Source organism: Salmo salar, chromosome ssa25 (assembly GCF_905237065.1).
Source record: "Salmo salar chromosome ssa25, Ssal_v3.1, whole genome shotgun sequence".
Lineage (NCBI taxonomy): Eukaryota > Metazoa > Chordata > Actinopteri > Salmoniformes > Salmonidae > Salmo > Salmo salar.
Window position 1 is genome coordinate 36,128,644 of NC_059466.1, and position 25,739 is coordinate 36,154,382.

Below are 25,739 nucleotides of genomic sequence, written 5' to 3' on the forward strand. Positions count from 1 at the left end.
ATTTGATCACATGGTTGTTGTAAAGTTCAAGCAGTCGACCTCTGATCACATGGTTGTTGTAAAGTTCAAGCAGTCGACCTCTGATCACATGGTTGTTGTAAAGTTCAAGCAGTCGACCTCTGATCACATGGTTGTTGTAAAGTTCAAGCAGTCGACCTCTGATCACATGGTTGTTGTAAAGTTCAAGCAGTCGACCTCTGATCACATGGTTGTTGTAAAGTTCAAGCAGTCGACCTTTGTTCACATGGTTGATCACAAAGTTCATGCAAGTCGGACAATTTTTACCTCTATAATGCAACACACTTTGAAAGGTGGTGACGATGGTCACCGACTTGACAAATGTGATCCGCTCGAACGCGCCCAGATAGTGTGTTGGTGGCCATGGTCATGCGGTGGGTTCAGTACATCAACCGCAGCTGATATTGCAGCAATTAGATTCATCACTCTACATTAATATGGCAGTCTATTTAGTCCACCAGGCTCTACACACACTTTCTCTGATGGCTGCCGGACGCAAACTATGCACTGGTGTTCTTGCTGACATGCTATTGCTATGACCTGCGTTAATCACCATGCATGTCTGTTTTCTGCTTTCCCACCCATGTCCACCTGCTTGGTTCTGTTCCCTTCCTGCAGGGGGAATGGTACAGAATACCTTTCTCTCTGCCTGTAATTATTATTATCTTAACATTATGCATGCTCTGGCAGTGAGCTACCCCGAAGGAGCAGACCTTCTAATGCCAAGACTAACGTATTGCATGTATTGTAATCTTTTATAATAAATGGTTAAACAAACACGTGGTGTTTCCTGTCTGAAATACAGTTATGTGTTTGTCTGTTTGATGAGAGATGGGTCTCTTTACATGTACTCTAGTGCTGGCTTAGAAATCACTGTCACCCATGTCACAAGCACTTAGAAACACCACAGAAGCAGCGTGCACATCAATGATTAAGCTCTTTTTCAAGGAAGTATAAAAGCAGCATTGGTCACAGCCGTAAGAGTAGAGTGTACAAAGGAAAAAAACTGTAAACCCAACCTAATATTTACATTACACCACACAAAGCTTTCAAATTTGTATGTGATGGGTCCAGTTCAGTACATGCACACCCCCATGCCAATGTGAAACACTGTATATACACTAATTCCCAAATACTTGGTAAGTTTTGATGAGTAATGTAGTAATGCAATGTATAAGTCCTTTGGAAGAGGACTGGCCACCCCTCAGAGCCTGGTTCCTCTCTAGGTTTCTTCCTAGGTTCCTGCCTTTCTAGGGAGTTTTTCCCTAGCCACCGTACTTCTACATCTGCATTGCTTGCTGTTTGGGGTTTTAGGCTGGGTTTCTGTACATCTGCTGATGTAAAAAGGGCTTTATAAATATATTTGATTGATTGATTAATGTGAGTGACTGTATAGACAAGTATTTAGTTCTATGAAATGCGTAACCAAATGAAGAAACCTCATTAGAAAAGCTATTGTGGCAGACTCACTTCGGACCACTTGAATCTGTCTGTGTAGCATTCTGTCCATATCGCCAGGACTTGACTTCCATAGAAAAGGCTGCAGACAAGTTACATTCTGGTTGTACGAAAGTCTGTTAAACACTGATACTATGTCAGTAGTTGAGTTCGTTGCTGAAGAATCCCTACATCCAATGATTTGTCTGTAGTTGGTCGGTAATACTGGCTTAGGTAGAATAAACATCACGGACTGCGTGAGGACATTCTCACAAGAACTACTTCGTCAGCATCACTGTACATTGCCTAACCTCATCCCCTGGCTAAATTCAGAGAGAGCCGGCTGGTGGACAATATCATACATTGCCTGTTCTTCCATTATACACTAACAGTGAAGCTGTCAACACAGCAATGTTCAACTGTAGTCTCTCTCCATGGCAAGGGGATACTGCCGTCGCAGCATTGGTTAGGGGAGTAAGGGGTTACAGTTTGGGGGTTTGGTAACAGAACGGGGGTTAAGGGTTAAACAGAATGATAGCATTCAAGTTATTTGGTTAGAGACACACAGTAGAATAAGGTTATGGGTATGGGGTTAAGATCGTAGGGTTCAGTGTATGGTTCAGATTATGGTTCAGTGTATGGTTTAGAGTATGGTTCAGAGTATGGTTCAGTGTATGGTTCAGTGTATGGTTCAGAGTATGGTTCAGATTACGATTCAGAGTACGGTTCAGATTACGGTTCAGTGTATGGTTCAGAGTATGGTTCAGATTATGGTTATGGTTCAGTGTATGGTTCAGAGTATGTTTCAGTGTATGGTTTAGAGTATGGTTCAGTGTATGGTTCAGTGTATGGTTCAGTGTATAGTTCAGATTACGGTTCAGAGTATGGTTCAGTGTATAGTTCAGATTACGGTTCAGATTATGGTTCAGTGTATGGTTCAGTATATGGTTCAGATTACGGTTCAGAGTATGGTTCAGATTACGGTTCAGAGTATGGTTCAGTGTATGGTTCAGATTACGGTTCAGATTATGGTTTGGTGTATGGTTAAGTGTATAGATCTGATTACGGTTCAGAGTATGGTTCAGAGTATAGTTCAGATTACGGTTCAGAGTAGGGTTGCAAAATTCCAGTAACTTTCCCAAAATTCCAGGTTTTCCAGAAATACTAGTTGGAAGATTCCTGGAATTACGAGGGAATAAACCGGAAATAGGGGAATCCTCCAACCAGGATTCCTGGAACACCAAGGAATATTTGAAAAGTTACCGGAATTTTGCAACCCTAGTTCAGTGTAAACTTAACTGACAGGGCAGAGGGGTTCATATGGCACTTAAAGGATTACAGAATGAGACAGTACAGCAAATGTTGCTCTGTGTATCCACCTTCCTCTGAATGGCACATAACTAGGACCAGGAGGATTTCCAGACCACATGACCTGAACAGGAAAGCCTCTACCTGGTTCAGTCACAAGTTTAGGAATACTCCTGACCCTATACTAGGGCTGCAGAATTAATAGAATTCACATCAAATCACAATATTGTCATTTGCAAAAGCCATATCGCAAGAGATCCATATCGCATGCAATATTTTGAAACGGCACTAAGCTGTGTGTATCGTCCATTTTTATAGTTGACTCTGTCGTCTCTCTCCCTCTTCTATTGCGACTGCTTCCCACACACACACCAAGCTCCAGCCCTGGTCAATCAAGCAGTGCAGTTCCTCCTCCTTGCTGTTAGATTCACTATACATTTGCATGCTGTTCTGTTAGGTCAAACGCAGTCAACAGTTCCAAACAAGGCCAACGCTACTTTCCACTTTGTTTCTTAATATAAGTCATTCTATTTCAATGATTCCAACAGTTCAGCCAAGGGTTTTGTATCTATATCGCAAGTCAAATCACAATCACAATGTTCGGTCCAAAAATCGCAATTCGAGTTTTTGCCCATATCGTGCAGCCCTACCCTACACACAATCAATCACGGCTCCTTAAGTGTTGCTGGACAGACTGTGGCTTACGTCACCGTTCATCTCGCTCAACACTTCATGAGTCGTGTCATTGGGCATGTCATAGGTCATTGTGTCATTGGGCATGGTGTATGCCGTGTCATTGACCACATCATATGACGTGTCATTGGCTGTCTCCGTGTGGGGGGTGGGATCGGGGGTCAGAGGGTCCAGACCAGCCTTCTCTATTGGCCTGATGGCGTCCCTGTCAGGAGCGTAGCAGACTAGACAGAGCAGGGCGGAGCAGTCCCACAGGCCTTGGGTCATATTGGAGGAGAAGAGCTTCCTACACGGGTGGCAGAACTGATAGAACACCAGCATGAAGAAGATGGCCATAGCGTAGGCCACCAGCAGCTGCAGCACTAACAACGGAGCACAGATGAACCTATAGAAGTCTGTCTTGTAGATGTACCACAGCAGAAGCAGAGAGGCGTTCTCCACGAACCTCAGCATGTAGTACACGGCCATGCGGTACCAGTTCTGAGACTTGTTGATCAGGTCTGGATCGTTGAGCTTCAGCTGCACCGCCGACCAGCAGAACATGTTGATGCCTGCGTAGAGGAACGTGAGGAGACAGAGGACGATGGTGGTGCCCACCCGTGTTAGGGTCTTCTCGATGTTCTCCGGGAAGGGCGAGTGGCTCTGCCAAAACAGCACCCACGGGTAGAGGAAGAAGAGGAAGAAGTTGAGCAGAACCACAGGAAGGATCCAGAGCTGCAGTACGGAGCTGAAGAGGACCAGGACGGTGACGCGCGTGGCGATCTCGAAGCTGCGCCACAGGAATATGCAGAGGTAGGCGGCGGGACGCACGTCCACCTCGTAGTCGTCATACTTGATCTTGATGGCCAGGATGTTGCAACGCAGGGCACCATATACGATGGACAGCAGGGAGATCACCATGAGGGTGCCTGGGAGTGAGAGAGAAACAGAGAGAGAGAGAGACCATTCAGAATATTCCATTCAATATTGTTTTGTCATTTGAGGCTGAGCTCTTAATTAATATGACTGTTCATTCATTCACTAACTCTACATAGTGTAAACAGCCTGTAAAGCCACCAAAACTCACAGTTTGTTAACAAGCATAAACAGTCTAGGACCATGATTTCCCATGAAATAATGAAGTTGTCGTTTATTTGGATGAACACAGTACACCCCAGCACCAACCCAACGAACACAAGTGCCTCTCCAAACTCACTGTGACTCAGCATGCCCCCAGCATCATCACATGCAGCAACTCATTTGCATAACATTGTGAAATAGGCTGAGAGACATTCAAATGTGTACACACATTACATTACCCCCTTCTCAGACTAAAACACACCCTGTGTTGAATAACCGTGTTCAACACAAAGCCCTCTTGCCAAACAGGCTTCCTAATAGTAATACCTCCCTGACCCATGTGACCTTTTGCTGACTCAGGTGCTTGACCCGTCTCCCAAAACACTTTCTCCTGCAGGTGCACAGGGAATTTCAGTGTTTACATGAGTCACTGTGTCTTTGACTGAGCTTTCGGTCCTGACAGTGTCTAGTTACTTTTCAGCTGACACATTAACAGCCTCCTCTATATTTTTTTATTTAACCTTCTTTTAACTAGGCAAGTCAGTTAAGAACAAATTCTTTTTTATAATGATGGCCTAGGAACAGTGGGTTAACTGCCTTGTTCAGGGGCAGAACGTCAGATTTTTACCTTGTCAGCTCAGGGAATCAATATAGCAACCTTTCAGTTACTGGCTCAATGCTCTAACCACTAGGCTACCTGCTACCCCAATGGCAGGGTGGCAGGTAGCCTAGCGGTTAAGAGTATTGGCCCAGTAAACAAAAGGTCGCTGGTTTGAATCTCTGAGCCGGCAAGGTGGAATAATCTGCTGTTCTTCCTGTGAGCAAGGCACTTAACACCCAACAACAACTGCTCCCCGGATATTGATTAAGGAAGCCCCCTGCACCTCTCTGATTCAGAGGGGTTGGGTGAAATGCAGAAGACACATTTCAGTTGTTTTAGCATTTTGTAGTTTACCACGGCATGATATGGTCCATTACACTGTACTACTTCATATGGTACATCTGACAGTTTGACTTGAATTTCTTTCTTAGTTTGGGTGACAACTCCATTTTCCTCTGGTAGTCTCTTAGCCACACACACTCATTTTTCTCATACCTCTGTGGTGTCACCTTTAGACCAAAGTATTGCTTTTGTTTACCTGTGGCCCTTACAGTGCTTAAATACCCTTGTACCTTTTGCACATACTGAGAAACATATTGTTTCCCTTCATTTTGTTGTGTTCCCATAACCACATCAACATGTAGTCATTTGAGTACCGAGCAGCACCTTGTACGGTGTGAACTCTGTGGAAGATTGAACACTACTCCTGTATGACAGCCACCCTCGAACCAGCGTGACCCATGTAGAGCAAGGGGAACAACTACTCCAAGTCTCAGAGCGAGTGACGTTTGAAACGCTATTAGCGTGCACCCGGCTAACTAGCTAGCCATTTCACATCGGTTACACCAGCCTTAATCTTGGGAGTTGATAGGCTTGAAGTCATAAACAGCGCAATGCTTGAAGCATTGCGAAGAGCTGCTGGCAAAACGCACGAAAGTGCTGTTTGAATGAATGCTTACGAGCCTGCTGGTGCCTACCACCGCTCAGTCAGACTGCTCTATCAAATCATAGACTTAATTATAATATAATAAACACACAGAAATACGAGCCTTAGGTCATTAATATGGTCGAATCCAGAAACTATCATCTCGAAAACAAAAACGTTTTTTCTTTCAGTGAAATACGGGACCGTTCCGTATTTTATCTAATGGGTGGCATCCCTAAGTCTAAATATTCCTGTTACATTGAATAACCTTCAATGTTATGTCATAATTACGTAAAAGTCTGGCAAATTAGTTCGCAACGAGCCAGGCGGTCCAAACTGTTGCATATACCCTGACTCTGCGTGCAATGAACACAAGAGAAGTGACACAATTTCACCTGGTTAATATTGCCTGCTAACATGAATTTCTTTTAGCTAAATATGCAGGTTTAAAAATATATACTTGTGTATTGATTTTAAGAAAGACATTGATGTTTATGGTTAGGTAGACGTTGGAACAATGACAGTCCTTTGTCGCGAATGCGCACCGCATCGATTATATGCAACGCAGGACAGGCTAGATAAACTAGTAATATCATCAACCATGTGTAGTTAATTAGTGATTATGATTGATTGATTGATTGTTTTTTATAAGATAAGTTTAATGCTAGCTAGCAACTTACCTTGGCTTCTTACTGCATTCGCGTAACAGGCAGGCTCCTCGTGGAGTGCAATGTAAAGCAGGTGGTTAGAGCGTTGGACTAGTTAACCATAAGGTTGCAAGATTGAATCCCCAAGCTGACAAGGTAAAAATCTGTCGTTCTGCCCCTGAACAAGGCAGTTAACCCACCGTTCCTAGGCCGTCATTGAAAATAAGAATGTGTTCTTAACTGACTTGCCTAGTTAAATAAAGGTGTAAAAAAAAAATATATTATTTTTTTTTTTGGCAAATCGGTGCCCAAAAATACCGATTACCGATTGTTATGAAAACCTGAAATCGGCCCTAATTAATCGGCCATTACGTTTAATCGGTCGACCTCTAGTACTAAGTAGTTATTGTTTTGTTAATTTGCAAAAGATTGCACATCTCTCTAAAACCCTGGGCCTTCTGAGTGGTGCAGCGGTCTAAGGCACTGCATCGCAGTGCTAGCTGTATTACTACAGATCCTGGTTCGATACTGGGCTGTGTTGCATCCGGCTGTGACCGGGAGTCCCATGAGGCGTCGCACAATTGGCCCAGCGTCGTCTGTGTTAGGGGAGGGTTTGGCCGGCCGGGATGTCTGTGTCCCACTGTGCTCTAGCGACTCCTGTGGTGGGCTGGGCGCCTTCACGCTGACACGGTTGCCAGTTGTACAGTGTTTCATCTGACACATTGTGGGGTTGTGTTTCAGAGAATGCACGGCTCTTGACCTTCGCCTCTCCCGAGTCCATACGGGAGTTTCAGTGATGGGACAAGACAGACTGTAACAGCCAATTGGGATTGCTATAGATTGAGCAAGGAACACCTAGCTTCAACACAAATTCCTCTACCAGTTTCTTGTCTGCTTTTACTGCTTCCTGATTGGGTATGGCATATGCCTCTGACACTACCATAATGGGCATGTTACCTCGTCCAGTCTCTGTAAATGATCCCATTAACTCTATAGATATCCTCTAGAAAGAGCAAGCTGTGACAGAACGTCATGGGCGCTCTGGGGGCTGGACCCTGTAATTTGTATTCAGCGCATGCCCCACTGCCCTTACACCACTGCTTTATGGCTCTCTGCCAGCCTGGCCAATAACATCTTGCTCTGATTTTACTGGTGAGTGTATTAACTCCTAAATGGCCTGCTGTTCTATCATTGTGGATAAAAGGTAAGTATCTCATGTACGAGCTCATCTGGTACAATCCCTCTCCAGATGGTGTCATCTGTCTCATAGTTTTGACTCTAAAGGCATAACACTCCATTCTTCACATGTAATGCCCCCCACACTTGTTTGAAATGCTTGGACGTTGGCTCAGATTCCAGCTCTGCTCTACCATCTTTTTTCAATTTCTTTAGCTGGGAGACCACCGGGTCTCTATCCTGTGCTTCCAACAGGAAAGCTGCATTTGTGGGAGCTGTCTGGCTTGTTTGAGCTCTGACTGCAGGCTTAATAGTGACATCCTGAGGCTTGTTTACGATGGCTCTCAGATTGCCAGTGGCCTCCAGTGATTCGGCTGAGCCTACACTCTCTGTCAGTGTGTCGGCATGACACACCATCTGCATTACTGTGCAGTGGCCTGTGGACAATATCATAGTCCTACTGCTCCAGTTTCTCTAGGCACCGAGCTAACTGTACCTCAAGTTGTTTGAAGTTACTCAGCCACCTCAGTGAGCTGTGATCAGTTCTCAGTAGACATTTCCTCCCCAGCACAAAGTGTTTGAAATGTTTAAGAAACACTACCACAGCAAGAAGCTCCTTCTTGGTAGTGGAGTACATCCTCTCCTGTTTTGACAATGGCCGACTGGCATATGCTACTACTCTCTCCCTACCCTCATGTTTCTGGGAGAGGACTGCCCCTATGCCTGTGTCACATGTGTCAGTATCCATTATGAAATCTAGATTTAGGTCAGAGAAAGCACATATGGGGGATGTGGTAAGCTTGGACTTTAGTTCATTAAAGGCCACTTCACACGCTGCGTTCCACTCAAACGTTTTCCCCTTATCTGTCATTCTGTACAAAGGCTTAGCCATAGCTGCAAAATCTGGTATGAACCTCCTGTAGTATGACGCCAGGCCTAAAAAGCGTCTTGCCTCTGTCTGTGACTTGGGGCTAGGCCATGACCTGACCGTCTCGTTTCCGTGGGGTCAGGGGATACTCCCTCAGCCGAGATGATGTGTCGCAGGTAGCTCACCTGTCACCTGAACAAATGGCACTTAGATGGTTTCACCTTCAATCCTGACTGTTCCAATCTACTGAAAATCTCCTATAAGCGCTTCACATGCTCTTGGAATGTACAACCAAACACTATGATGTCGTCTAAGTACACCAGACACCAGTCCACTATAAGTCAGCCAACACCAGGTCCATGAGACGCTGGAAGCTGATTGGAGAATTTGTCAACCAAAACCCCATGACCTGGATTTCAAAAAGCCCTCTCTTTGTCACAAAAGCAGTTTTGCTACGACCCTCAGGGTGCATCTCGAAGGGTGCATCTCGACTTCCCAGTACCCACTGGCTAAGTCTAAAGTGGAAAACTGCTGAGCACCGGCAAGAGAGTTCAAGGTCTCATCTATCATAGGAAGTGGATATGCATATTTTACAGTGTTCTCATTTAACCTTCTGTAATTCACACAGAACCTGATTTTGATAGGCCTGGTGTCAGATGTGTTAATATTATGCTGGACTAGTTTTGTGCCGCCCAATTTAAAATCACCAGTGCTACACTCTCGCACATACACTACATGACCAAAGGTATGTGGACACCTGCTCGTCGAACATCTCATTCCAAAATCATGGGCATTAATATTGAGTTGCACCCCCCCTTTGCTGCTATAACAGCCTCCTCTCTTCTTGGAAGGCTTTCCTCTAGATGTTGGAACATGGCCTTCCATTCAGCCACAACAGGGCGATTAGGCCTGGCTTGCAGTCGGCGTTCCAATTCATCCCATAGGTGTTCAGTGGGGTTGAGGTCAGGGCTCTTCTGCAGGCCAGTTAAGTTCTTCCACACCGATCTCGACAAACAATTTCTGTATGGAGCTCGCTTTGTGCACGGAGGCATTGTCATGCTGAAACAGGAAAGAGCCTTCCCAAAACTGTTTCCACAAAGTTGGGAGCTGTTGTATGCTGTAGCTTTAAGATTCCCCTTCAGTGGAACTAAGGGGCCTAGTCCGAACCATGAAAAAGCCCCAGACCATTATTCGTCCTCCACCAAACTTTACAGTTAGCACTATGCATTCGGGCAGGTAGCGTTCTCCTGGCATTCACCAAACTCAGATTCGTCCGTTGGAATGCCAGATGGTGAAGCGTGATTCATCACTCCAGAGAACACGTTTCCACTGCTCCAGAGTCCAATGCTGGCGTGCTTTACACCACTCCAGGCGATGCTTGGTATTGCAGATGGTGATCTTAGGCTTGTGTGTGGGTTCTCGGCTATGGAAACCCATTTCATGAAGCTCCCGACGAACAGTTCTTGTGCTGACGTTGCTTCCAGAGGCAGTTTGGAACTCAGTAGTGGGTGTTGCAACTGAGGACATATGATTGTTACGCGCTTCAGCACTCGGCGGTCCCGTTCTGTGAGATTGTGTGGCCTACCACTTTGCTGCTGAGCCGTTGTTGCTCCTAGACGCTTCCACTTCATAATAATAGCAATTACAGTTAACTGGGGCAGCTTCAGCAGGGCAGAAATTTGATGAACTGACTTGTTGGAAAGGTGGCATCCTATGACGGTGTCACCTATTCCTTTACAGCTTTCAGCTGCACCTCAGTTAGCTGGCTGCAATCTATGTCCAGCTCTTGCATTAACTGTTCTACGTCCCACTTTGCTGTGGTGGGAGAGTACGGTGGAGGTTTAGAATCCTGTAGGCTAGCAGCGATAGTGTCTTCACTGCCCTTCTCCCAGATAGAGAAACCCCAGTTCAGTGCCCTTCCTCAGTAACTGTCATTCAGGGGTTACATTCACACGCACTGGAATATTCCCCTTCACTGAGCTGCCAACGTGTATCAGTGACTTCAGCACACGGCTCAAGAAGATCCTCAATTTTGTCATTGTTTACTGTACCCTCAACTTATATACATGTAACTTCTGGAGGGTATAATCGTGTCAGTCATCACTTTATACACTCTCCATGCCTCTTCCCTGAAAATCTGTGTAATCCACTTCCCCAAAACACAGCATGTTTTCTTTTGTAAATCAAGTACAGCCCCGTATTTTACCAGGAAGTCTGTCGCTATCAGTGCACACTGGTCTGCGTCACTAGCAACGACAAAGTCCCCGGTCAGTTTCAGACCGTTAATGTTCATGACTGTGGACCAGCTTCCCAGGACTGAGAGAAACTGTCCATTTGCTACTTTAACCGTGCTGTGGTATGGTTGCAGTGTACCACTCTTACCTCCAGTAGCGTTTCTCCATACCTGTTCGTGTACCATGGAAACCTGGGCCCCTGAGTCCACCATTACCTCACACTCGAAGTCAGCCATTTTGCACTCAAGGTAAACCCCACTCCCCACAACACTTGCTGTGGACTGGTCAGCTGTGAGTGTAGTTTAAGTGCCGTGCTGTCCTTTTCCACGTCAGGACAATCTTTTTTCATCCAGCAGGTCGTCCTCTGTCGCTCCCGGGGAACCTAGATCTCCCATTGCTGCTGTAGAAGACCCTGGAAACAATCTTCTGCTCTAATACGCCTCCCTCTGATGTGGCTCCTTCTCTGCCAGATGTTGTACCTCGGACCACAACTGTGCAAAGCTCTCGCACAATGAATCAAACATCTCTTTTGGAATGCTGACATTGTCTCCAGCTGGAGGCAGAGTGATACATCACATACAGCAACTGATTTGCATAACATTGTGTGATAGGCTGAGAGAAATTTGAATGTGTACACACATTACAATCGCAACAAGATCCACTGGATCAATTTACAGATTAGCATTTGCAATATCAAGTGCCATAGTTCACGTCGTCAACACATGACACTTTTGTTTTGATAGCATAGCATAGATTCTGCCTGACCACCAAAACAGCTTGAAGCTTTTCCTCTGGTCACACTCAGTCTCACACAGCAAAGCAGTTCCTCAGTCTGGAATGACATTCTCAATAACAGAAAATAAAACAGGGAAGTATTAGCAGACTGTGTGACATAACTCAAATGTGTCTGTGATACTAGTTGCTATATTATGCATAATCATGACTCAGATGGTGGATGAAAACAGTTATTTCAAACAGTGAGTTTGAAGACTGTGATCTAAATAAAATACCTTGATAGCAGAGTGCTAGAGAGTGTTGCGTAATACCACTTTGAGTCATGAAAACACCATCCGCTTATTTCCAACATGGCACTTAGCTAATCAGCCCACGCCACAGTGAAACTGCTCTGAGGGGGGTGGACCGGCCTGCTCCCTCAGGGGAGGGATTTGGGGGAAGGACTGTGTCTCTGTAGTGAGCCTCTATAGGGGGTAACCAGCAGATATAACAACTATATGCATGTGCAGGCTCAAAGAGGTTCCTATATACTGAGAAAGCTGGGGGCCTCCTCTGTCCCTCAACGCATGGAACTCAAGATGACTCAAGTGTGATCAAACAGAGAGAAAACACACACACACACACACACACACACACACACACACACACACACACACACACACACACACACACACACACACACACACACACACACACACACACACACACACACACATACATACACACACACACACACACACACACACACATAGAAACACATACATATACATATACAGACACTGACATTGAAACATACAACTAAAAGTCACACTTCTCCACCTCACACACACAGAGTCACACACACGCACACACCACTCACCTCTGCCGATGGACACCCCCTGCTGCAGGACACAGATGTAGAGCTGCAGGGTGAGCTGGGGGGCGGAGCCCAGGAAGGCCTGGATGACAGAGGTGCGGGCAAAGGCGGCACGGTGGGTGAACAGCTTGCCCTCTGCCTGCCCCACCTGTCTCTCCACCTCCTCAGACTGGCCCCCCCTGGGCATCTGGCGCTTCCGCGTGATGCTGACATACGGCTCCTCTACCCGCCCCACACTGCCGTAGATACAGAACGCCTCCAGACACCTACAGCAGCAGAGGAACACACACACATAAAACATGATTAATACAGTAGTGTACCCAAGGCCTCCACACACCTACAACAGCAGAGGAACACACACACATAAAACATGATTAATACAGTAGTGTACCCAAGGCCTCCACACACCTACAACAGCAGAGGAACACACACACATAAAACATGATTAATACAGTAGTGTACCCAAGGCCTCCACACACCTACAACAGCAGAGGAACACACACACATAAAACATGATTAATACAGTAGTGTACCCAAGGCCTCCACACACCTACAACAGCAGAGGAACACACACACATAAAACATGATTAATACAGTAGTGTACCCAAGGCCTCCACACACCTACAGCAGCACAAAAATACTAAAATAACGAGAGGGAAGATGTGGAAGACATTATGAACACTGCTGTGGATACCAAACCCATGGGAGTGTCTCAAACTCTTAACAGTGTGCAAGAACTTTTCTGTATTTTCACACAATATCTTATCCTGCAATCGCTGGGAAATACAGCCTCTAGAATCCTGTGATGATAACATACAACAATAGAAACAAAAACAAACATCAATGAACAGCCATAGATACGGAGCTCCCTTACCAACAGCATCATCACACATATGGCACTACTAGAAAAACACACATCTCTATCATCACTATCAACATAAACACCACCTGCAACACTATCAACATAAACACCACCTTCAACACTATCAACATAAACACCACCTGCAACACTATCAACATAAACACCACCTGCAACACTATCAACATAAACACCACCTGCATCACTATCAACATAAACACCACCTGCATCACTATCAACATAAACACCACCTTCAACACTATCAACATAAACACCTCCTGCAACACCATCAACATAAACACCACCTGCAACACTATCAACATAAACACTACCTTCAACACTATCAACATAAACACCACCTTCAACACTATCAACATAAACACCACCTGCATCACTATCAACATAAACACCACCTTCAACACTATCAACATAAACACCACCTGCAACACTATCAACATAAACACCACCTGCATCACTATCAACATAAACACCACCTGCAACACTATCAACATAAACACCACCTGCATCACTATCAACATAAACACCACCTTCAACACTATCAACATAAACACCACCTGCAACACTATCAACATAAACACCACCTGCATCACTATCAACATAAACACCACCTTCAACACTATCAACATAAACACCACCTGCAACACTATCAACATAAACACCACCTGCATCACTATCAACATAAACACCACCTTCAACACTATCAACATAAACACCACCTGCAACACTATCAACATAAACACCACCTGCATCACTATCAACATAAACACCACCTGCATCACTATCAACATAAACACCACCTGCAACACTATCAACATAAACACCACCTGCAACACTATCAACACAAACACCACCTGCATCACTATCAACATAAACACCACCTTCAACACTATCAACATAAACACCACCTGCATCACTATCAACATAAACACCACCTGCATCACTATCAACATAAACACCACCTGCAACACTATCAACATAAACACCACCTGCAACACTATCAACATAAACACCACCTGCAACACTATCAACATAAACACCACCTTCAACACTATCAACATAAACACCACCTTCAACACTATCAACATAAACCCTACCTTCAACACTATCAACATAAACACCACCTTCAACACTATCAACATAAACACCACCTGCATCACTATCAACATAAACACCACCTTCAACACTATCAACATAAACACCACCTGCAACACTATCAACATAAACACCACCTGCATCACTATCAACATAAACACCACCTGCAACACTATCAACATAAACATCACCTGCAACACTATCAACATAAACACCACCTGCATCACTATCAACATAAACACCACCTGCATCACTATCAACATAAACACCACCTGCAACACTATCAACATAAACACCACCTGCAACACTATCAACACAAACACCACCTGCAACACTATCAACATAAACACCACCTTCAACACTATCAACATAAACACCACCTGCAACACTATCAACATAAACACCACCTTCAACACTATCAACATAAACACCACCTGCAACACTATCAACATAAACACCACCTGCAACACTATCAACATAAACACCACCTTCAACACTATCAACATAAACACCAACTTCAACACTATCAACATAAACACCACCTGCAACACTATCAACATAAACACCACCTGCATTACTATCAACATAAACACCACCTGCATCACTATCAACATAAACACCACCTGCAACACTATCAACATAAACACCACCTGCAACACTATCAACATAAACACCACCTGCAACACTATCAACATAAACACCACCTTCAACACTATCAACATAAACACCACCTTCAACACTATCAACATAAACACCACCTGCATCACTATCAACATAAACACCACCTTCAACACTATCAACATAAACACCACCTGCATCACTATCAACATAAACACCACCTTCAACACTATCAACATAAACACCACCTGCATCACTATCAACATAAACACCACCTTCAACACTATCAACATAAACACCACCTTCAACACTATCAACATAAACACCACCTGCAACACTATCAACATAAACACCACCTGCATCACTATCAACATAAACACCACCTGCATCACTATCAACAAACACCATCTGCAACACTATCAACATAAACACCACCTGCAACACTATCAACATAAACACCACCTGCATCACTATCAACATAAACACTACCTGCAACACTATCAACATAAACACCACCTGCAACACTATCAACATAAACACTACCTGCAACACTATCAACATAAACACCACCTGCAACACTATCAACATAAACACCACCTGCAACACTATCAACATAAACACCACCTGCATCACTATCAACATAAACACCACCTGCAACACTATCAACATAAACACCACCTGCAACACTATCAACATAAACACCACCTGCATCACTATCAACATAAACACCACCTGCATCACTATCAACATAAACACCACCTGCATCACTATCAACATAAACCCTACCTTCAACACTATCAACATAAACACCACCTGCAACACTATCAACATAAACACCACCTGCAACACTATCAACATAAACACCACCTGCATCACTATCAACATAAACACCACCTTCAACACTATCAACATAAACACCACCTTCAACACTATCAACATAAACACCTCCTGCAACACTATCAACATAAACACCACCTGCATCACTATCAACATAAACACCACCTTCAACACTATCAACATAAACACCACCTGCATCACTATCAACATAAACACCACCTGCATCACTATCAACATAAACACCACCTTCAACACTATCAACATAAACACCACCTGCAACACTATCAACATAAACACCACCTGCATCACTATCAACATAAACACCACCTGCATCACTATCAACATAAACACCACCTTCAACACTATCAACATAAACACCACCTGCAACACTATCAACATAAACACCACCTGCATCACTATCAACATAAACACCACCTGCATCACTATCAACATAAACACCACCTTCAACACTATCAACATAAACACCACCTGCAACACTATCAACATAAACACCACCTTCAACACTATCAACATAAACACCACCTGCAACACTATCAACATAAACACCACCTGCATCACTATCAACATAAACACCACCTGCATCACTATCAACATAAACACCACCTGCAACACTACCAACATAAACACCACCTTCAACACTATCAACATAAACACCACCTGCAACACTATCAACATAAACACCACCTGCAACACTATCAACATAAACACCACCTTCAACACTATCAACATAAACACCACCTTCAACACTATCAACATAAACACCACCTGCAACACTATCAACATAAACACCACCTGCATCACTATCAACATAAACACCACCTGCAACACTATCAACATAAACACCACCTGCATCACTATCAACATAAACACTACCTTCAACACTATCAACATAAACACCACTTTCAACACTATCAACATAAACACCACCTGCAACACTATCAACATAAACACCACCTTCAACACTATCAACATAAACACCTCCTGCAACACTATCAACATAAACACCACCTGCAACACTATCAACATAAACACCACCTGCAACACTATCAACATAAACACCACCTGCATCACTATCAACATAAACACCTCCTGCAACACGATCAACATAAACACCACCTGCATCACTATCAACATAAACACCACTATCAACAGCCAGCTGGATCTACTACGTCCCATAGTAACACCCCAAACTCTATCCGTGAGTTGACCAGTTGCAGCTCCACTCATTAGTCAGCATGACCTACCCAGGCTTCTCAGTAGAGCAGTAGACTCCAGGCAGTCAACTTCCAATGCGGCTAAAGACTAAAGGCCCGGGTGGGCGGGTGTGGGACTGGGCTGTGGGCCAGGGCAGTATAACTCATTCACTCTGTCTGGGTAAAGCAGCTCTGGTTCACAGCGCCAATAAAAGACTAGGCAGGGAGCTTTACGGTCACAGGGCCAGTGAGGGACAGGCTGTTTATCAGGCTAAACAGCATCCCAGTGACACGCAAAGTGGTAACAGTATGCATCAGCTAAAAGGCTGCGCTGCTAACTCTACTGCTAACCCTATCCTATCCTAACAGCTTTAGCAACACACTTGCTAAATATCAGAGCCCACACGTATCAGTATGCTATACAGTAGTAGTCTAAGCCCAGGCATTTTACTTGACCATATGCCCTGACAAGGACACTGGGCCTGAGGCTATAGATCTCAGAATAGTTCAGGTCACATGGGAAGAAACATCTTTGGGCCCTACATACTACATACAGTCCGTCATCTAGCTACCTTGATGGTGAAGCATTATTGAAATTGCAATTAAGCGATCTAGTGTCCCAGCGTCGCAAAGCATTTCCAATTAGACCTGTATGATGAATTAGTTTGTGTGTGTGTGTGTGTGTGTGTGTGTGTGTGTGTGTGTGTGTGTGTGTGTGTGTGTGTGTGTGTGTGTGTGTGTGTGTGTGTGTGTGTGTGTGGTAACTAGAGACTGCAGGCAAGGGGCTGGCTTTAGAACATAATTACAACAGTAGGAAAGTGATCACAGACTTGTAATGGAGGACTGGAGCAGCTAGGGTGAGAGTGAATAAAATATAAATTAATAAGTCAAAATGGGTAACTCAATTATGTTAATTGAGAAAGACATCAACAAAGCAATTTAGATGAAGCTGCTTTTAACCACCTGCCCAGGAAGTCGATGGGAATTGCCCTCTTGGATAAATCTGGCACATGGTGGCACTTGTTTCCTGTGTACTGCCCCTTTCAAATAAATGTAATTAAAACTATTCAATTAAACATCTCCAAACATTCCAGAAGCAGAAATGTACACTTTGGTCATTTGGCCTCACTTCACAGTCTAGTGTATGCTGTATGTTTTCAGGATGTGGCTTTCTGCTTCTGTGCAGACTGATACCCTCCCTTCTCCACTTGTGTTATCACAGATAAGAACCAGGAAGCAGCAACATGTGCTATTCTTAGAACTGCCTGTGCAATGGAGGAGCAAGGGCGTGAGTCAGAGATACATGCTTTTAGTCCCATCATTACATTTTAGACTCAAGAGATGCAGGCCATATATCCAGAGGCCATTACTGCCAAGCATTATTCAACAACACCCCATCAGCTTTGAGTGATGTATGACATCACATATCCATCCATCTGTTCAACTAGGAAACACAACATCACACATACCCCCAGGCTAGCCATAGTGTCAGTGAGCGTCCACTGTTATAGATAGGGGTTCCCAAGTGGCGCAGCGGTCTAAGGCACTGCATCTCAGTGCTGGAGGCGTCACTACAGACCCTGGTTTGATTCCAGGCTGTATCACAACCAGACGTGATTGGGAATCCCGTAGGGCGGCGCACAATTGGCCCAGAGTCGTCCAGGTTATGGTTTGGCTGGGGTAGGCTGTCATTGTAAATAAGAATTTGTTCTTATTCCCCCTCAGGAGACTGAAAAGATTTGGCATGGGTCCTCAGATACTCAAAAGGTTATACAGCTGCACCATTGAGAGCATCCTGACTGGTTGCATCACTGCCTGGTATGGCAACTGCTCGGCTTCCGACCGCAAGTCACTACAGAGGGTAGTGCGTACGGCCCAGTACATCACTGGGCCAAGCTTCCTGCCATCCAGGACCTCTATACCAGGCGGTGTCAGAGGAAGGCCCTAAAAATGGTCAAAGACTCCAGCCACCCTAATCACAGACTGTTCTCCCTGCTACCGCACGGAAAGCGATACCGGAGCGCCAAGTCTAGGTCCAAGGGGCTTCTAAACAGCTTCTACCCCCAAGCCATAAGACTCCTGAACATCTAATCAAATGGCTACCCAAACTATTTGCATTGCCCCCCCGAACGCTGCTGCTACTCTCTGTTATTATCTATGCATAGTCACTTTAATAACTCTACCTACATGTACATATTACCTCAATTACCTCGACAGCGGTGGCTCCCGCACAATGGCTCTGTACCAGTAACCCCTGTATATAGTCCCGCTATTGTTATTTACTGCTGCTCTTTAATTATTTGTTATTCTTATCGCTTACTTTTTTTAATGTATTTTCTTAACTGCATTGTTGGTTAAGGGCTTGTAAGCAAGCATTTCACTGTAAGGTCTACACCTGTTGTATTCGGCACATGTGACAAATCAAATATTATTTCATTTCATAAAGTGTTTTTTTTACGAAAATGAAAACGAGGTTGGAGTAATAACATGTTCAACTACTTAAGACATTGCCTCAAATCTAGGTTGTGTCTTTAGATTTCGAGAAAATGAACAACCAAAGAATAATCTTTCACTTCTCATACCCCAACTAAATATAAACCCCAAACCCCGGCCTGGTCATACCCCAACTAAATATAAACCCCAAACCCCGGCCTGGTCATACCCCAACTAAATATAAACCCCAAACCCCGGCCTGGTCATACCCCAACTAAATATAAACCCCAAACCCCGGCCTGGTCATACCCCAACTAAATATAAACCCCAAACCCCGGCCTGGTCATACCCCAACTAAATATAAACCCCAAACCCCGGCCTGGTCATACCCCAACTAAATATAAACCCCAAACCCCGGCCTGGTCATACCCTAACTAAATATAAACCCCAAACCCCGGCCTGGTCATACCCCAACTAAATATAAACCCCAAACCCCGGCCTGGTCATACCCCAACTAAATATAAACCCCAAACCCCGGCCTGGTCATACCCTAACTAAATATAAACCCCAAACCCCAGCCTGGTCATACCCCAACTAAATATGAACCCCAAACCCCGGCCTGGTCATACTCCAACTAAATATAAACCCCAAACCCCGGCCTGGTCATACCCCAACTAAATATAAACCCCAAACCCCGGCCTGGTCATACCCCAACTAAATATAAACCCCAAACCCCGGCCTGGTCATACCCCAACTAAATATAAACCCCAAACCCCGGCCTGTTCATACCCCAACTAAATATAAACCCCAAACCCCGGCCTGGTCATACCCCAACTAAATATAAACCCCAAACCCCGGCCTGGTCATACCCCAACTAAATATAAACCCCAAACCCCGGCCTGGTCATACCCCAACTAAATATAAACCCCCAAACCCCGGCCTGGTCATACCCCAACTAAATATAAACCCCAAACCCCGGCCTGGTCTACTTGGTCTGTTTTGCAAGTGTTCCCGGAAATCTCGCGATGTTGCGCCTCTGGGTTTAGAAACTCTGTAGTATTATTACATTCACATGAATGATTAGAATATGACTTACGATTCTGTATTAATATCATTGGTGTAGTGGCTTAGCTGGCTAAGTAATACTAGCCAGAGCCCTTCAACGTTATTGCAATAGAAGTATCTGCTGGCAACTGGCCCCTGACTGACTGACATCTAAAAGGGACTATTTATCAGTTGTGCATTCTCAGAGAGTTGGTTTTTGTTTGTTTGGGGGGGATGTCTGTTGACACGGCATGAGTTGCAGGACGGTTTTAAAGTGGCCTTTTGTCCGGCATCTTGCAAACGCAATGTCAGCAGCGTCTCTAGTTGCCTACTTGAGTCGGATCCGAGATGGGGTGGCTTGTTTCACGTCTCAGGCCCTTGGCCTGTGCCATGAGAGGGCGGAGTAAGCGGTTTGAGAGAGTGATGAATGTGCTGCTAAAAAGGCAAATCGAGCGGACGCAGGCGAACATAAAAAAACAAACCACTGTTCATGATTCCACTCATTCGCAAAGAGGCAGACCTGTGTGATTAGAACTCAGTCAGATCAAGAAAATAAGCTTTCTGAGCTTTGATCAACGCTGGGAGCAATATTTAGATGTTGATTCGTAAATTATTTTCTTTATTGTGTATAACATTTATATTTGTATTCTTTTTTTTCCTTCAAATTAGACAAAATTACTGAGGTCCGGACCTCGGCGTCCCCATATGTTGTTACGGCCCTGGTCAGTGAAACTCAAATCAACTGAGCACCTTGAGTCCAAGGGTAATACCCAAGGATTCTACTATTTGCATATTCCATTGCAGAAGGCTCTGGTGAGTTCCATTGTGGGTGTACTCTGTGGCTATTGGGTGGGTGTATTCTGTAGTCCTCTGGTTTGCAGATTCCAAAACCCTGCGTGTCTGTGATTATTTGGTGCATCCATCCAGTAGGAAGAACTGTGGTCAGTGTGTCTCTCTAGAGATGGGATTAGTATAAATTCCTACTGAGTCTGGCCATGAAGGGCAGATGGCCAGGCCAGCACTGGGCTTACTGATAACTGATAACTAAGTGTCTGGGACAGGATAGGGCCTGGCCTATTATGGGGTATATATGGGCTATATACATATTGGGGTTATTCAGGGATACATACTGCATAGTCACTGCTATTCCGGCTTAGTTATTTATTGGTCAGGGACCATGACAGTAGGACAGAACTGTTTGTCTTGTCAATAAATCTATCAGATTGACACAGAAACAGTGATCCTCCATAATCTTTCTTTATTCTCCTGGATAGTCACCAGTTGAAGGAACGTTCTTTGGATTTTCAAGTCCCTCAGTCGAGCACCTGATTCCCCCCTCTTTTCATTTAAGCTGGCCTGAAGCGCGTTTGGGTATACCTTTTTTCCAGTAGGACAGACCTGTCGAGGCATTCTTGGAGGTTTGCCCTCCCACACAAAGACAGCAGAGCCATGGGAGGTCAAGAAAATCATTAAGCAACAGAGACTCAGCAGGAGAAGATTATGGCTATGGGTGTTATATTACCTCTGATTCAACACCAGTCATGGGAATACTGGGCTGCTGTCATGGACAATAGACATATAAACAAAACACAAGTTCATATCTCACAATAGGCCTGCACTATGGATTATTACTCAGACAGCTATAGCAAGGACAAATGTGATATATTTTCAGTTAGGGCCTACATAATGAATTTACTGTATATTGATAGGCCTATGTGTTATTTAGGGCATTTGATTAGAGTAATGAGTGGTCAATGGTCGTCGCATTCCAGGGTCTTTAAATCAAGGCTTCCTATGCAGCTAAAACGGTTGGTATGTTGTTCATGCGGTGCTGCAGTGGTTTGCGGTGTGCTATATTGATCATGGGACTAGGCCTATTGATCAGCTCTGCACAGTGGCGGACTTACCATAAGGCAGAAGAGGCAATTGCCTCAGGCCTCACATCATCAAGGGGTCTTGTGAGCTGGGCATAATTTAAAACAAATAATACTAGGAATCATTTATTTTGTATAATTTCTCCGCTTGAGGCCCCCTCCCATGCTCCACTCAAGGCCACCCCCCTCATTCATATTCCATTCACCCAGCTCAATGTAACATCGATAGGTTTAGGCTACTACATGATCATTTTCCCTATACCCATCATGAGGTTGCTACAACCTAGCCTAAGAATGAAAGTTATAATGTAGTTGCACAGGTCGAGAGACAATAGGAGTAACCAAGGTGACAGACAGTGACACATTCAATACTGCCTTGCCCACTCTTGCCTGCATCTAGCTGATGTAGGGTGTAATCATTAGTCCAACAGTTGCAAACGAGAGTTTATATTGGACAAATTCAGGTAGATTATCCCCGTTTCGTTCTGTTTAAGAAACGTTTTCAACAGAATCAGCGGAATGAATACACCCCTGATCACCCGCACACACAGTTCACTTTCATAGCAGCCACATACAAACAGCAACATCACTTTGCTCGTTGTATTATTCCTTCTCGCATCTACCTGCTCTCCTTCTCTCACATTTTCCCTTCGCTTGTGGAATTCAGTGCGCAACACAACAGCTCTCTGTGACCAGGCAAAAAATACTTTTGAAGCCAAACCTTAATACCATAACCGCTAACCACTACACACAGCCTACATCGTTGTCAATGTCACCATATTAGCTAACGTCATGGTCAACATAGCTACTAGAACTAATGCGTTAGTAAACCCACTACAATCACACAGTACAGTGTAAAGCAAGCAGTTTAGCAGTTACACCGGCGGGCCCCAGTGGCAATAAATTAATAAAACCGAAAGCTTACCTTGACTTGGAAGAGTTCCGGTGTTGGATAGCCAGCGAATATAAATAGGATTTCTCTCTTTTTGAGCTGGGTGTTTGAGTAGGCTAAATTAGCGAGCTGCATTAGCTAGCTATGTAAGTGGAAGTGAAAGTAAAAAAATAACTAAATATAGCTCTCTCTCTCTGCTGCTTCTCCTTAATTTTTTTATAAATTAATTTGTTCAAAACTGTTTAACTATTGTCTTTCTCTACTCACCACATTTTATGCACTGCAGTGCTATGTAGCTGTAGCTTATGCTTTTTGTACTAGATTCATTCTCTGATCCTTTGATTGGGTGGACAACATGTCAGTTCATGCTGCATGAGCTCTGATAGGTTGGAGGACATCCTCCGTAAGTCTTAATAATTACTGTGTAAGTCTGTGGATGGGGTTCAATAGGTTTTGTATTAAAGTCAATGTACCCTGAGGCGGATGGAAAATAGCTTGTCCTCTGGCTACACCATGGTGCAACCCCAAAGAGTGCTGTTGGGGCTACAGTAAACCTTAATTCCAAAACAGTGTGTTTTAATCAGTTTGGTGACATGAATATATTTAGTATATAGTATTATCTAAAAAGGCTAAAAAATGTTATGTTTCACTATTTTTATTTTTAGGAAATTCACTGAGTAGGATGGTCCTCCCTTTCTTCCTCTGAGGAGCCTCTGCTGACATTAACCCTAACCTTAACCCCTAACCTGTCTTCCCTGTGGCTCAGTTGGTAGAGCATGGTGTTTGCAACGCCAGCATGGTGTGTGCAATGCCAGGGTTGTGGGTTCGATTCCCACGGGGGGCCAGTACAAAAACAACAAAACAATGTATGAAATGTATGCATTCACTACTGTGAGTTGCTCTGGATAAGAGCGTCTGCTAAAATGTAATGTAAATATAACCCCTAGCTAACATTAGCCACCTAGCTATGCTAACATTGGAATTTGTACGATATCATACGTTTAGCAAATTCGTAACATATTGTACGAATTGCAATTTGTAACATATTGTAGGAATTGCAATTTGTCATATTGTGATCATAATATATCATACAAAATGGATGATGGACATCCACAACTTAATAAATGCCATACGAAACTTAACACCCGGCTATTTCGGGTGTCCCAGATAAACGCTTACAATGTTATCTCTGCCCCTGAGTCCAGGTTGTAAAACCTGGGCTCTGCCTGGGGCATCCAAATGACTAAATCCGCCCCTGGCTCTGCAGGCCCTAATGCGCACGGCGCAGTGTGTATTGTGGCCTGTAGCAAGAGACAAAAGGGCCACAACAACAAAGACAGCAAGACTGACACGTTGCGCTCCGATTCTCCATCGTCAGTCTATAATCTTCTTATGAGATCACACATTGAGCATTCCCCCGACAGGTGGGGGAATTTAAATCTCCATTGTATTGAAACAACATTGAATCACGCACGACGCTGTCACGCATTTCAGCCACGGTTTGGTCATTGTCTACCAAACCTTTTCATTCAAGGCGAGATATTGTACAATCTTAGCCAGGCAACTTTAGAGATCAGCAGTGGTGGACTAGCCTACTTACAACTGCATGATGCTACGGATCTGGAGGTGGCTCGGTGTGGTGATGGTAGAGCCCACATAAATAACGGGAAACTGTAGGAGAACACGGCTCTCTCCCCTCTTCCACCGGCCACTTACCTCACGATGGGTCCGAGCTGTAGAATGTGAAGTAGCAGAACAAGCGGTCGGTCCCTGCTAAGGTCCCGGTGAATGAAGGTGAGCGTCAGCTGCACGAGCACCGACGTTACTAGGGTGAAGAGGAGGGTGAGCCCTTGCCAGATCTGGTCGCCGTCGGAGCGGTATGTGGAGCTGAGGTAGAGGGCTGCCGTGGTCTCAGCCGTGAACAGAGACACCGACACAAATATGGAGCTGGGGAGTCGCATCCTCACTCACTCAGCCATCGGGGAAGGCGGGCCGCTCCTCCCTACCATCGTGCATTAACCGAGAGCCGACTCCGAGAGGGAGATGCTCTCCTGTCGAGCGCTTGCTGTGTCTTGGGCTCATCTATTTGACCGGCTATTTCTCGTCTAGTGGTGTTGTTCCGGAAATTACCGGTAGGTGGCGCGGTGTGCTCGCATTGCGCTCATGTGTGCGGAGAACTAATGATAAATACACATTCAGAGGCGCCCTCATCGCTGTTCAACAACAACAAAAATAACAGTAATTATCCTCAATTTGGAAGGCTTTAATGATCTTGCAAATCAATGAATTACACATTTA

At 44.5% G+C, this 25,739-nt stretch overlaps 1 protein-coding gene across 2 annotated transcripts; it reads right to left on the reverse strand.

Annotated features, from left to right (window-relative positions):
• Window positions 1–754: 754 nt before the first annotated feature.
• On the reverse strand, window positions 755–25,511 carry xk (X-linked Kx blood group (McLeod syndrome)). Of its 2 annotated transcripts, none has more exons than XM_045707498.1 (3): window positions 25,158–25,511; window positions 12,561–12,823; window positions 755–4,364 (listed from the first exon to the last, which is right to left on the reverse strand). In XM_045707498.1, the coding sequence occupies exons 1-3, from the start codon at window positions 25,400–25,402 to the stop codon at window positions 3,439–3,441; spliced, it is 1,434 nt and encodes a 477-aa protein (XP_045563454.1). In that variant the 5' UTR covers window positions 25,403–25,511; the 3' UTR covers window positions 755–3,438. The 2 variants fall into 2 exon arrangements, with proteins under 2 accessions (XP_045563454.1, XP_045563455.1); XM_045707499.1 differs by having other exon boundaries at window positions 25,042–25,324.
• Window positions 25,512–25,739: the final 228 nt, after the last annotated feature.

Coding starts and splice junctions, on each gene's coding strand:
- xk (XM_045707498.1), bottom strand. CDS start 25,402: ATGCGACTCCCCAGCTCCATATTTGTGTCGGTGTCTCTGTTCACGGCT. Junction 12,824..25,157: donor CAGCTCGGACCCATCGTGAG/GTAAGTGGCCGG, acceptor CTGCTGCTGTAG/GTGTCTGGAGGCGTTCTGTA. Junction 4,365..12,560: donor GGGGGTGTCCATCGGCAGAG/GTGAGTGGTGTG, acceptor TCTCACTCCCAG/GCACCCTCATGGTGATCTCC.